The sequence below is a fragment of the Crassostrea angulata genome, chromosome 4, assembly GCF_025612915.1.
Source record: "Crassostrea angulata isolate pt1a10 chromosome 4, ASM2561291v2, whole genome shotgun sequence".
Taxonomy (NCBI): Eukaryota; Metazoa; Mollusca; class Bivalvia; order Ostreida; family Ostreidae; genus Magallana; species Magallana angulata.
Window position 1 is genome coordinate 3484234 of NC_069114.1, and position 15306 is coordinate 3499539.

Sequence of the window (15306 nt, forward strand, 5' to 3'; positions counted from 1 at the left end):
GTATTCGATTAAAAAAATAACGTAATCGTTTTCATTAAAAAAAAACACCAATGTGATTTTATGAGACAAATATACATATCCCATCGACACTTGTCTTTGAAGCAGATATTTTCTTAAGGGTTGTTTAAAATATTGCCTTCTTTTTTTCCAGTGGAGGGGGGGGGGGGGTTACAACGGAACCACTTTTGACTTTTGTTAAAGTTTATCTGAAATATTGCTTAAACACTAGACGTCAAAGTTATGTTCAGATGATAAATATCTTTCATTACATTTTTTTATTGTTTTGTTATTGTGTAGGATATTTTTACAGAGATTACTAAGAAGACTTATCTGCTCTCGAAAGCTTTACCTTTCCTTGGCGGACTTCCTTTTTATACCGTGCTAGTCCAATGACCAGAGCGTTTTGTATAAGAGCGTTGTTTACAACTACCAGTATTAAGTTTGCTTTGCTTCCTCAAACGTATAATTACTGTTCTACGAAAAATGGTTAGACTTGAAAATGTCTGCTTTCTACATCTGTTTAAACAAACATTAATTATCCGAACATCATGCAGGTACATTTACCTGGCGAAATATAGAACATTATAACCCAAAACAGATTATACAAGTTATAAAAATCTAGAAGTGTTATAACATTGTTTATTAGCCTATTTTTATGATGTAAATAAATTGAGCTATCACCGCCCTATTTCGGGCAAAAAAGAAATATTGTGCAAATGGAAGACTTGCATCTGCCGAAATAAAGGCTGAAATTCACTAAATTTGGTAAGGAGTCACACATAATCAAACTATAGAATTTTAAAAAGTTTGATGCTATTTATTAATGTCTGTGTGTTTCATTTCTGTTTCTTCTAAGCGTTTATTCCTTTACAAAAATAGTTAATGTAATTTTGAGAGAAAATATATTTGTGCGAAACGTAAAAATAAAACAATATGAATAGATTACAATGGACCATCGAGTAATGATTTGGTTTTTATATCGTACAACCACCGGAATAACTGGTCATGAAATAAAAGCATTATTATACAGTTTTTTTGCTATTATTCAATAAAGGTATTGAGTTAGTTTTTGTTCATTTCTGAACAAAGCTCACAAAAATACTCTATTATTAGAGCTCTTGTTAAGTTTTTACGAGACATTACACTTTTTGTTAAGACGTCAACAATGCGTAAAATTATGCAATACAATCTTACTGGTCGAAGTAAAACTGTCTCGTACCTCTGCTATTTAATTTTGTTCGATAGTATTTCTTAAAAATATTTTCTACTACATTAAATTGCAAAGTGATATTTATTATATTCCAGTAAGCATTTGATTAGAAAATGAGATTCGTTGCATCGGGAAAAGGTATATTCGGTATAGTTTGTTTTCTTCGGTTTTGTATCCATCTTTTGCTGCAATTAGTAAGTTATCAGTTTTCATGTTTTTGTACCTGATTGTCACATCACTATCTATGAGTAGAGAATTTCGTGTTTAAAAATGTTGTATCCTACTTTCTTTTCTTATTTTACTTAATCATTTTTTTCTACCAACAGAATATGAAGATATTTAATTTGAACAATATATTAATCTCTAGCCGGGTTTGTTCTTAGAACTGACTTTCATATATATTCATCAGCTTTGATTTATCTAAACTATATTTAATTGAAATTTGAAATTAATATGAATCTGTGATCACTGAAAAATAAGGTTTTTGGACCTGAAACTTTTTTGGGGTGATTTTTATGCCTTTCGTGGACATAAGGAAAAGCAAATGCAAATGCTTTTCGCAAAATATGTACGGCAAGCAATTAAGAACTACATGACAGAAGATTGTTCAATAAAATTAATCGTAATCCATTTAGCTTAAAATGGCATTTTCGGTTTTGATAAGGGGACATGTATTGATTATGCAATACTCCCAGAATTCGTGTTTGATATAGCTCCAAAGAACCCTTTTGAGCGAACGAATTTATAATGCTTTCTGTTTATATGTTTTCCTATTCATTATAATTCATTATTATCTCATTTTCTAAAACAGACTCAACTGGTTGAATACGTATGTGCTTTCTTTGCATTGCATTGAGAAAGCTCGCAAGCTATTTGTTAAAATTTATCCTTTTTTTGGAAATTATCCAATTATCTTGGGGTGAATAAAGTATGCTAAATCAGATAGTTAAATATGTGTCTAGTATATACCTATAGGTTTAAGGTTCTTTTGAATATAACATGTAAAATTTCAAATACTATTAATCTTAGTAATAAATGTCTTTCTGATTATGCCATATTAATCACAGTCTTTACTTTCAGTCACTTTTTATGTTATAAACGTCTTTTTTATTGTAGAATATTTTTCAGTTGCAAATAGGTTTCCTTGTTTAAACCTATAGTATTGCGAAAACATTCAATTCTGTATGAACTTTTTCGTGACGTCACATTGATACTAGCATCGTTTTTGGCTTGGTTTATTGAAATAATAAAATCTCGGTAATCTCAAACGATTCTAAACAATTTGCCTTTTTTCATATGTAAATATAAAGGAATAAACAGCAATGCTAAAAATTTCACCGGGATATGGACTTGGTCGGTACGTTATCAAATCTTCTGAGAAGTCATTCGAGCTCCACTGGATTTAACCACATGACCTTCCAAATTTATATCCTTGTGAACTTTTTAACTTGCTGTTTATTTCGTAATTAAATCAAATACGACACTGTTTTTATTGCTATGATAAACATTGTTAGTTTGTTCCTTAACCAATGTTTTTATATTATTGCCCATTGTCTTTTAAATTGATTAAATTTTAAAAAAAATCTTAATTTTGATAACAGACAAAGAGAAGGTGATATTTGTTTATTAACAGTTTTAATTATAACTGCCAAATAAAACATCATTGTTCGGTTTACTTAGAACACACGGCACAGACAAGTTCTCTGCCCTGAACATAAGGCGGACACTTCAAAGAACCACAGATAGCCTCAACCTGATAGAAAAGGTATCCATTCTGATTGGCTATTCCTCCATCAGCGATGTCCGGCTTCCTGTCAACACACGTATATGTTGACGCAGCTTTATGAATCGGTCTACCAGCCATAAGGTAACCACTATACTCCAGCTTCCATCCATTGTAACAAGTTCTTCTTCCTGAATTAAACAAGTGTTTAAGTCGCCTTTAAATACAATATGATAATAACGGTAAGAGTGTGTGTGGGGGGGGGGGGGGAGGGGCTGGAACAGCAGGAAAACTACATGTATCAACTGTATTGATTTGCCCAGATACAACGCTGCTTAGATTCAAATACATTTAACCGCACCAGAAACAAACGATTGCAATTAAAATATCTGTTCAAAATTGACCTATCTCAGGCTATTGTGTTATGTCAACTCAGAGTTAATGTAAAAAAATACTGGGAAGATATGATGTTCTCACCTGGAAACATCTGCACAACAGATCTCTGACGTACCAAACACACGGCACACGGGACATCATGGTCATGATAATGTCGCCAGTAGTTGGATACAGTGTGCATCTGGTACTCTGCTCCCAATAATTTAGCTTTCTGACCATCTTTTCCATCCTTAAATTTACCCCATTGCGGAATTTTGGGTAGGCAAAGGGGTTCTACTGCAGCTCCCGGATTTTTGTAATCCGATCCTCCGACATAACCTAAAACAGTTTATATTTTAAAAATCAAATTCATTACTTTTACGAGATTACATAGAGTAGAGAGGTAATAATTAATATGATACTTATCTGATATACAGAATATAGTATGTATTCTTTTTTTATTATTTTGTTTTATTCCAATCGTATAATTTACATTTAGGTAAACAATGTTTATATTACTTTTATTGATTCAATCGCCATGCCATGCATAATTAAATTCTCAATATGTTGATAAAATATGAACAATACTGATATAATTTACTGTTTAAAGCAAACCAAAAACAAGTTTAAGAACAAACCAAATCTGAATCAAACTCAATTTATCTTGCTTAAACCGAAATATTTATTGACCCAATAAAAAAAATGACATATTAAATTATTGATGGTCTTGTGCTTAAGGCAAGTATGTTTTGTTTATAAAACAAAGTCTGAAATAAGTAATCAATATCAAAACCAAGTCTCTATAAAATTTATAATTTGAAATGACAAACGAAACGTTTCTTAATAAAATACAAAAAATAGGAAAATAGCAAAATACTGTTAATTCCTTATGTTATGCGAGTACTTAATTCCGTAATACCGCTGTTTTCTATCAAATCGCAAAAGTATAAAATCGCGAATGCAGAATATTTATCCATATTTCTTATAGTTCTCAGCTCTTAGAAAATAATGACGAGATTTTTATATCCGCGAGTGTTGCTTCACGCGATTTTACGCGAATATAAATTCCTCGCGTTTTTTAGGAATTTACAGAAGTTAGGAATTACCTGAATGGACAAGTTCATGTCTAGAGTTGCAGCTTTTCTTTCCCCATCGTGTGTATACAACGCTATTTCCACTATTATCTAGAGAGACCGGATGATAATATAAAATTTCAATATTCAATGAAGAATGTTAGTTTCTCTATTTATATTGATAAAAAAAATTAGTGAAGTTAGATAGAAAATTAAAAAAGAAACCACCTTACAATATGGTTAGAGAAAAAAGAGAACGGCAGTATCTTAAAACATTCTTTTATATGTCAAAACTTTCTTGTTTTTTTTTTTAATGGCGTAATTTAATATATTCATGTTGTTTCAGCTTATGGTTTTGCTATTTATCTTTTATTAGATTACGCAAAAACGTGAGTTTTCCCAAAAATGCCATTGTAAATTGCCCTTACCACATCCGGCACTCAATTTCATTTGCATTACAACATTCATCAGTATGAAGAAAACATAGCCTGCCATCTGTTGAGAAAAATACTTGAATTAACTTTTGCAGTGAAATCATTATTTTATAAAAGATGTATATGTCAGTTAATGTATTCCTGTCAATTCAATTTTGCATACATGTATTTTAGAAAAATATTTAAAAAAAAAGCATTATATACTCTACATTCGTTAAAATAACAACAGAACGAAAAAAAAAAGAATGTATCGTATGCATCAGTTGTCTTTGTTTTTAAAATAGATTACAAGTACCTGAACGTAAATTTCACCGTTGTATTTTTAAGCTATGGTATTTTTTTTCTTTAAAATTACTTAATTTTTTCAAAAGTGAAAAACTTTCAATCTTAAAATCTTTAATGCACGATCCGCGCAGTTTGTTCATGACAATCACATGTTAAATAATGTAATGATGTTCATCAAATGGTGGGCAACAATAAAAACGAGTTCCTTCATTTTGTAACCTCTTTTAATTATAATGATATTATGGATGTTCCTTACGATAAATTATGCCCAGTTACCAGCAGAAATAATTGCTAAAAATTAGATGCTCGTGTCGTTTATAGTTTGTGACATGCATATCTACTTTAGCATAAAAACAATAGGAAAAAATACCTTATTTATTATGAATAGTATTTCGTTTGAGCTAGTTTGAAGTCAACATAATACTTAGATACATTTTAACACCAAATATTATTGCATTATGTCTTTAATTAGAAATTTTCGAATAAAACGTATGCTTCTTCAGAAATGATACCTGTACATGTTTATTCTGACAAATCTTTACATAATCGACTTTCTTTTATATATTTTTCTTACGCAGAGATAAAATTTTACAACATAATTCAGAAAACTATTATAAAGTTAACAAACGTTGTATTATAACGTATTTATTATTTTAAAAAAATAAATTCTGGGTCACCTAACACAAAGTTAAAAATGAAGGATTTAGAATGTTCAGTTTTCTTACCTTTGAAAACATTGTGAATTGAATCACCAAACAAACTTCTTCGAACTTCTTCTTCCAAATCGTGTCACTACAATGATATATCAATTTATACTCTAACTATTCTATCATAATTCTTTATGACAAAATACATTATAAAACATACTTACGAGGGTCAATAAAAATAGGCAGAAATTGTATGATTATAAGTCGCTTAAATTTATTAACGCATATATTTCTGCACCAACATTTTTTTTTCATTGATATGTAAAATTTCAAGGTAAAAAAAGGTATTCTTATTATCCGATTTTAAAAACAGCATGTTTCGTCATCACGGAGAACAGTGACGTCCAAAACATAAAGATGACGCATGCACGGGTTAACAAAATACCCTATCTATATAATTCTAAATCTCTTGTGCCTTTCACCTTGCATTTTAAAACTGCTCAATCATAATACCACTTGACATCTTATTTACTTAGATTTGTTTGGCTGTTTCAGTCAGTACAGGTTTCACATTTTGTTGCTCCGAGATATCCGGCGACATAATCTTTTCATATAAAAGACGATAGTCTCTCTTTAGTAACCGATTACTGTTCAACAAAACAATAGATCCTGTGATAAATTGGTACAAGGAATATCATGACAATAGTCATTTTATGGTTTAAATTTTATCTGATTTAAGGCCCACAATATATAAATATCTTTACTTTCGGCAATGTGGTTTGTTGTTGTTTGTGTATTTCGTTTAGTTTTGATTTTGAACATTGCTCGTTATCACCACATATCATATATACATAACACACAATTTGTCCGTGACCTCATATCTACTTCAAATTCTAAAAATGTCTTCGATATAGAGGAATATTTATTTTTCAAAATTAAAATTGTTTGAAATTGTTGCTTAATTATATATACAAAAAGAAATGATAATATAACGTGAGATAAAAAAGCAAGGGCGAAAATCTTCGTACGGTGTATTTTTGATTCGCAATCCTACTCAAATAGTATGACCAGTAACTGTTGTGAATATGTTAATTAGAAATAAAAAAGAATATGTAATGCATGTCTGTATGAATAGGTTTCATAACAGTTTATTAGAGGGACCTCGTGAAAGAAAAGAACTTTGAATCACTTTAAACCAGAAACAACTTTTAGTTTGTATGTTTAACATACTTTAATTCATGCCGCTACTTCAACTGGACGTAATCGAAAAAAAAGAATAAAATGTAAATATCAGTGAAATCATTCTGCCATTTTTTAAGCAGAAAACAAAATAATATTAGCTTTGGTTCATTAAAAAATGGCAAGTTTTGAATGCTTTAATTCATAACAAAATGTTGATGGTTAAATGTTTATAGTTGAATAAATAAAGACCGAGACGCATCAATTTAGAATCACTTTCTTTGTTATGGTTTTGTTTACGCTGAAAAATAATGTTTAAAGTTGGGTCACATATCATTCGGAATAAACTAATGAGTAATAATGAAAAAAAAAACCATACAACCATTGTTAAGCATTCTATACATTACCAAGAAAATGATTCTCTCTCCAATCTTGTCTCTACAGCGTTTGTAGCCAGATATTCGACTTATATAGTATCAACACTGACAGCAGTGTTTATTTTCTATACGTGGATAATATCATTTTTACAGTTTTTTCAAAGAAATAAGTGGTAAACACGATATTGGTTAAACAAGAATATCAAAAAACAAAAATTCCCTGATAATTGACTTTTGTCATATTAATATTACATTTTGAAAAAAGATAACTTGGAAACAGATGGAGGTAACATGCTGTACTGTATATTTGAATTATAAATAAACGATGGTAGCGAGAAAAACCGAATGTTGACATATATTCACATCTACCGAGTATGATTTCCTCTATGTCTTGCGAAAACTTATATGTTAATTCATAGCTTAATAGAAACAACCAGACTGAAATCTAAACGCCCCATTTATCAATTGGTCGAAAGCTACAGTGACTGAAACTGACAGGAAACTGGCTGGACTGAAACATACAACCATATTTATCGATTAGTCAAAACTTAAGTGAAATAACAGAGTTCACGAAATAATCATGATGATACAAGACTCAAATTCCTCAGGAGACGATTTACCTGTTTCTTTTAGCTAAATCACTGATGTACATTAATAGTTATCAATTTCACTGAACTTCGTTTTTGCAATTAATCAATGAAATGTGCCTAAAGAAAGACTCAATACGTAAATATAAACAATATTTTAACCTGAGTTAGTATTTTTCTTCCATGTCGTTACCTTCATATTTCGCATGAATCACTAAAAAAGGTGTTTTATTGTTTAAATACCTTTTGTCTGTAATACATTAAACGTTCGATATGTCTTTTAACTTCAAGTATAAAGACAAGTATCTTGTACACCGGTTGGGATCAGATCATCCTTAAACTTTCAAAAATAGACATAAATAACTTGCATTTTCATAAACCAATTATTACAGTGTATAGCAACTAGTAACTAACATACTAGAGGTACTTAATATTATACATTTTTTTTAATGTATGATCGTAACAAACAAGTTTAACGGAAAACGATTAACGATGTTAACGAGCTCTTACGTGTTGATGAATTATATATGTGCACATTATAATAGATATCAAAAACTGTAATTAAATATACAGCATTTTCTCAAATATTTACACGAATTAATTATACACGAATTTCATACCTCGAAACAAATTTACAACACATACTGATAAATATGTCATTGACAGGTTGTTAGCGTTCAATATCAAGTGTTTCAATACAGTTTGAGTTGATGAGTACCTCAACGTAGATTGTGTATAAGTCAAAATCAATACAGCTAGAAAATCTTTTATATCTGTAACAATAGGAAAATGAAAAACAAAATCAATATTGAAGTGATCATTTAAACCAAATTAATACTAGTATTTTTTTTAAATTCAGTTTTAAAAATACCTAAGAATATTTGGCGCGCTTGATTTGTCTACAATATCATTAGCCTGGTGTGAATGATTTACACATTATTATTAAGCGAACGTTGGTGTAGTATATATTTCAATATAGACGTCAATGTAGTGACAGCTGCCGAGGAAATTTGACTTTTAGAATTGTTTTAAGTTTAATTTTTTCTTTGGTTTTTTTATGCTTATATCAATACATTAAAACTATTTATTCAGTAGAGACCCAATGCTAAAGGGTGAAAAGGAAAAGAAACTTATTGTTGAGCAAAAAAAAAAGCAAAAAAAATAAAATACAGTGAATTAAGGTACATGTACTTTACAACTAAAAGTATACATGCGAGTTGACAAAATTACTGGAGAGCGAGTGCATTCATATGCATTTATAGATAAATTTCTTTAAAACTATATTTTCGTACGTCTTAGTACACTGTACATGTATCTGTTTTGACTTTTGCTGACAAAACATGTTTCATTAATCTGTATAAATAATTAACAAAACTTTTGAACTTATTTTCCTGATGCTTTGAAAGCTTTCACATTTATACACGTAGTTTGTGCTACGATTAGGGTATCAACTGTAGATAAAGTTTATCTCTTCTGCTGGCAAAAGGAACTACGCAGATATCTCAACTTACCATCTTGCATCTTCCTCTGTAAGCAAAGTGGGCCAAAAACCCTTGGCTAACGAAGACTGTTTTGCCGAAAATAAGACTAAATATAATGCCATACAGAGAGTGGAGAGGGTGTAAACCTAAAGTGTATACTTTTGTCCTTGATCATTAAAAAAGTGAACACCGGTTACAAAATGTAAACAAATCAAGCTCTTCTATGGGCTTTTTATCACTTAACCCAAAAGTTAGAAAACAAAAGAATGTGAGTTGAGTTGAAAAATAATAGTACAATTATTCCACATGCATAAACATATAATGATTGGCATGCCATTTGTATTCATTTTGTTAATTGCATTTTGTTTAAATTAATTTTATTTCTTAAATGTGTTAAACCATTTTAAAAAAAAGAAATTTAACAGAATTTCTCGATAAAAGTTGCATTGCATAATGGCTATTTTACACTAAATATCTTTAACTACGAAGCTTTGAAAACTAGTGATACAAAACGTAAGTCTTACATTACATGTAGAATACTAAAACATTATACGAATGCGTTTGCCTTGATAGTAAAACATTAACAACGAGCGCAGCGTGCTGGTGCGCAGCTCCAGCGAGCAAAGCGAGCTCTAAGAACCAGTGTGTCCCAAGAAAAGAACGAACTAAACCTTAAGATTCATACAGATTTTTCCGGCAGCATCCCATGATGCCCCCACATATGCTCTGCCAAAAAAGGCTGATATTTTCCTCGTAATATACAGTGCTATGAAGTTTGAAAACACTTTTTGAATACCGTACAAGCTTTGGTGAGACCCATGATATTTTTACATGCTTCCATTCTTTGTATTTAGTTAAGGTATTTGAACACATGATTATAGATTTTAACATATGACACCAGAGTGATCTTGCAATATTTCCCGCTATCAATTTGGAGGTGGATGAAACTTCTTTGATGCGTGTACCAGCTATTTCAGATGTCTCGGATGATTTGTTTTGTAGGGTTTTTTGTGTTGTTGTTGTTTGTTGTTATTGTTGCTGCTGTTTTTGTTTTGTTGTTTTATTTGATAAAGAGTTTATATATAAACAAGCAAGAGCAATACTTTACTGTCATATCATTCTAATTTCTAGCTAATTTAGCATGCATGTACAGTAAGTTTATGCAGAGAGGAAATAAAAAAAAAATCATCTAAATAAAGAATAAAGAAAGACAATTCACAGTTAAAAATTACTGTAGATATTGCCTATTGTGAAACCATTAAATTGATATACATGTATAGGAATTGCACACCTACAAACAAGGACCGGTGCATAGATAAAAGGTATATAAATAAAATATGAACCTGGAAATTAAAAAAAAATCAGATAACAACAAGTTTGTAGTTTGATCAAATAAAGCCCAAATTACCTTTTTCAGACTAATCAATTCTCTCCAAAAGTAAAATACGCTTTAAGGGGGAAGCCAGTCAATGTGTTTTGCTTTATTTTTTAAAACTTAGAAATATAATATAATTCTCACATCCTCACTCTATCTCTCTCTTTCTCTCTCTCCTCGTTCTCTTTTTTGTCTCTCTCCATCTCTTTGTTCTTTCTCTCTTTCTCTGTCTCTGTTTGTCTGTCTATGCATCTGTCTGTCTGTCTGATCTCTCTCTCTCTCTCTCATTCTCTCTCATTCTCTCTCTCTCTCTCTCTCTCTCTCTCTCTCTCTCTCTCTCTCTCTCTCTCTCTCTCTCTCTCTCTCTCTCAGATTATTTAATGTTAGTTGAAGCAAGGTATGTGTAAAATGTTCTTGCTTCGCTCGCCCGAATGGTCGTACCGTAACACATATCAGTTACACAATGATGCAAATCACGTTTCTCTTCACCAATGTGTAAGGCAAACAATTCGCCCACTAAACGTAAAGCTTATTCGTGTCTCGCTATTTCGGAAATCAATAAAACGCATCAAAGTATCTTATCTATCATATGTATTGTATGTATCTTAATGTTCTTGCACTACACTAACAGAGGTGACCAATGATATAACCGGTCGATCATTCCTTTAACAGGAATAATTTTTAATCATAATTGAATGTATGGCTATAAACTCAACTTAAATTCATAAACAAACTTGGAATATCCCATGTTGATGTTTCATTTATGGTAAAGGAACTTGCAAATCAGAAAACAATAATTGATTAGAACTCACATTAGATAATCTATTTATTATTTTGTTATTGAACAGCTAGAATATTCCAGGGCTATTGTTGCTTAAGGAAATGGTAAAATAATACGGTATTAGGATACATCCAAGTTGTAAATACATTAACTTGAAATACATTTGGTTTAAACTTTCATGTTATATAAACTATAAAAGTTATTGATTTATAAAAAATAACATAACACATTAGTTTCTAATTATCTTTGTTTTTTATCATATCAATCAATACAAAGTATGGATTCAAGTGACTGTTCAATCTTTAGAACAAACAGCACAAACGAGTTCTCTTCCCCTGACATAAGGTGGACACTTCAGAGAACCACACACAGCCTCCACTTGGTAGAACAGGTAGCCATTCATGTCTGCGTGACCTCCATGCACGACGTCTGGATGCTCGTCAATACAGGTGTAGGTGGATCCAGCTTGGTGAATAGGTCTACCCGCCATGAGGTAGCCATGATACTCCAACGTCCAGCCTTTGTAACACGTTTTTCTTGCTACAGTGACAATATACATGTATTATTTACAACTTTATTTTCAGTTTGACATATTCCGATATTCTATACCTGAAATATTTTACAAATTGATACTGAGCTACAGCATTTCAGTATATATAATAATATATATTCATTTTGAAATCAGATTTAATTAAAACTCTTTATACTTACCTGGAAACATCTGGACAACGGATTTATTACGCTTCACACATAAAGCACATGGGACATCTTGATCATGGAATTGACGCATGTAGCCGGAGACAGTGTGCATTTGGTACTCTGCGCCATATACGTAAGCTTTCTGTCCATCCATACCATCCCTGTGAACCCCCCATTCTGGATTTCTTGGTAAACAAATCGGTTCTACCGCTGCCCCTCTATTGTTGTAATGTGATCCTCCGACATAACCTGAAGTAATTCCTATTGTTAGGTTCATGTTCAAAAAATTAATAACGAGAACTTTGAAATACAAAATTAGGATATAATATGGATATTTACCTGAATGAACTAGTTCAGCATTTGATGGACACGATTTCTTTCCCCATCTGGTGTACACAACGTTTCTACTATTTTGGGCTAAATATGAAGGTTCAAGAAACATTTCTTTTGCTAAGTTGTATAAAATCAAATTACCGTACATCCAATTTTTGCGTTTCAAAAAAAATTGCGAACATGGGGGAAATCTGCGTCGGTCATTATTTGCAGTTTAAAAAACAATTATTACAGAAAATGATAAAGGGAATAATTTTTTGTATTCATTTATTTGCGAAATAAACGAAATCTCAAAAAAGTTTAAAATTAAATCATATCGGAAAGTACTGGATAAACGGTCAAATACTCTGAGAAGATTATTAAAAGTGTACATTTTTAAATAAAGGACAATAAAATGCCGAAATAAAATAAAGTTTCCAATTTGCCTCTTTTTGGAGTACGTGTTAAGATGTAAATTGAAAAGCGTATCAACCTTTAATGAGTTTTAAATCAGCCTGTGTTTTTTCTTTGAACTCTTTCAATGATCTATTGATAACTTTGGTAAAGCTTTTGAATTCCTCCCTTAAAGCTTTTATTTGTTTTAGACGATGACTATGTATCCAAAGATCACAATGCTTGACATTTCTTCCAATTCCATTGCATTGTATTACATAATACAGCATCAGAAAGAATGCGAAAACTGCCATCTGTTGACAATAAGAGAGAGAGAGTTACAATATGACAAAATATTAAAGGCATTTTTATATCATTTGTCTATTGCTGGACAATAACACATTTCTATAGAATTATGGTATGAAAAATCAAACAGCGGATATTAACAAAACGTATGCAGCAACACTGAAGTCAATTATTGTTCAACATTGAACTTAGTAAAATGTTTTTATCAATGATGTTTGAAAGATCCTTGAAATCAAACATAGATGGTATTGAACATTCCCTTACCTTTGACCAAAAGAAACTTGCATTTGAAATCATGACTTCTGCTTTTTTGTTTCAATATATCCTTATGTTTGGGACTACAAAGATTATTTTTTATATGATTAATGCATATCCTATCAATATCTGCATTGATCTTGATATTGCACAATTATTTTTTTTATTATTAAAAATGTTTGCATTGGAGAAAAATTGCGTTTCTTTAAAAAAAAAAAACTTTAGCATATCAGATGTTAAAAATTCTTAACACTTTATACTTACCACACACAGGGATGGTGTCCTTGACAAAGGTGTTACGTTTTGAGTTAAACACGTGTCTTATATAGTATGGTTAAATGTCAGCTGGGTTTACCTTTGATGCGTTGGTCAAAATTTACGATATGTTGTTCAAACATGTAAGTGGACAAAAACATATTGTTTAAACAAACTATGAAACTAATTTTAGAAATAAAACATTAATGATGTATGGGTATCTCATAAATGCTCAAACTTTGCAAACAAACAAGCGTAACATGTTGAAGTATGCTATTATAAAAAAGTGTAAGTTAAGAAATACTTCATCTACTTGTACCACACATATGAAGTAATGTAATGACACTAAAAGCAGTGACGTATAACGATAAATCATGTAAGCTATACAACTTTAAATCTGAATAACATGAATAACTCAATGTGTAAACACAAAATAATTCCGATTATACCTGAAAACAAGAAGGAGTATGGTTTTGGCATTGGTAATACATGTATTTGCAACACCAAAACAAATTAAGGTGATCATTTTAGTTATAGATAGACGATACTGTCGCAGTAAAGTCTTACTGAACGTATCATGTCCCACCCGTTCAGTTCTATATCATCCAAGATCTCCAATGTTACAGTACATGATATATGTAACATTTTGGAAGTATTTTCTTAAAACGTTGAAGCAAATTAGTTGTTTGCAAACAAAAGTACACATAAATATAATACTGGAAAGGCGCGCTTTTCCATTAAAAACATAGATGTTGGTGAAAGTCGGATAATACAAAAATAGTATCCTACTTTTTGTTATGTTTGATACATATTTTAACAGTGTACCTCAGTGCAGAATTAGATAATATTACGTAATCGCAATCGATCAGATGCAAGAGAGGTCTTCGCTGGATAACCTCGAAGAAGTCGTATCCAAGTAATAGAGTAAGTTTTTTTTTCTCAGATAACCATTACCTTCAGAAAACAATTCATTATGCTATTGTTATACTGCATATATATATATTTTTTTTGCAATCCCGATGTTTAATAAAACAATTCGATATCTGGGACGGATGTTAACAAAGATGAAACAGCAAAAAAATATGTGTATACTGCACATTACCGTCATACTGTTAGCATAAACCGGTACTATCATTATGTATATCTGAACATCTATTTCTGAAAAAAACCCCATATAATGCTAGTGTACGAGGGTTGTCCCAAAATAATGTAGACAGGACACATAATTTAAAATCAGTTCACTATAATTTCATTAGACTTCTATGTTTTCTTCAATGACTCTTTGGCAAACAATGCTGAAAAATTCAAATCTGTACTTTATTTATCTCTCGAGAAAATGAATAATTCGTAACAACAAGTTTTGTCAGGCGGCGCAATGTGCGACGTCGAAAATTTCCAATTTTACGTTGTTGCTAAACCCTCCACATCGTTTACGATAACATTAACGTTTTATTTCCGAAAGTGTCTCAGAAAAAGATATTATCTTTGAATATGCACCCTGAGTGCACATTCAACATATATTTTAGTTTAGTTTTTTAAAAAATCTTTTCTAAGTACAA

General features: G+C 30.9%; 2 protein-coding genes across 2 annotated transcripts; both read right to left on the bottom strand.

Moving 5' to 3' along the window:
* Positions 1-2818: 2818 nt before the first annotated feature.
* Positions 2819-7429, bottom strand: LOC128180238 (short-chain collagen C4-like). Its single transcript, XM_052848165.1, has 6 exons — positions 7334-7429; positions 5826-5892; positions 4810-4876; positions 4415-4492; positions 3411-3647; positions 2819-3124 (listed from the first exon to the last, which is right to left on the bottom strand). Exons 2-6 carry the CDS (start codon positions 5835-5837, stop codon positions 2883-2885), a joined length of 636 nt encoding a protein of 211 aa, XP_052704125.1. The 5' UTR covers positions 5838-5892; positions 7334-7429; the 3' UTR covers positions 2819-2882.
* A 4347-nt stretch (positions 7430-11776) lies between these two features.
* Positions 11777-13576, bottom strand: LOC128180227 (uncharacterized). Its single transcript, XM_052848156.1, has 5 exons — positions 13502-13576; positions 13032-13245; positions 12566-12643; positions 12239-12475; positions 11777-12067 (listed from the first exon to the last, which is right to left on the bottom strand). The coding sequence occupies exons 1-5, from the start codon at positions 13532-13534 to the stop codon at positions 11823-11825; spliced, it is 807 nt and encodes a 268-aa protein (XP_052704116.1). The 5' UTR covers positions 13535-13576; the 3' UTR covers positions 11777-11822.
* Positions 13577-15306: the final 1730 nt, after the last annotated feature.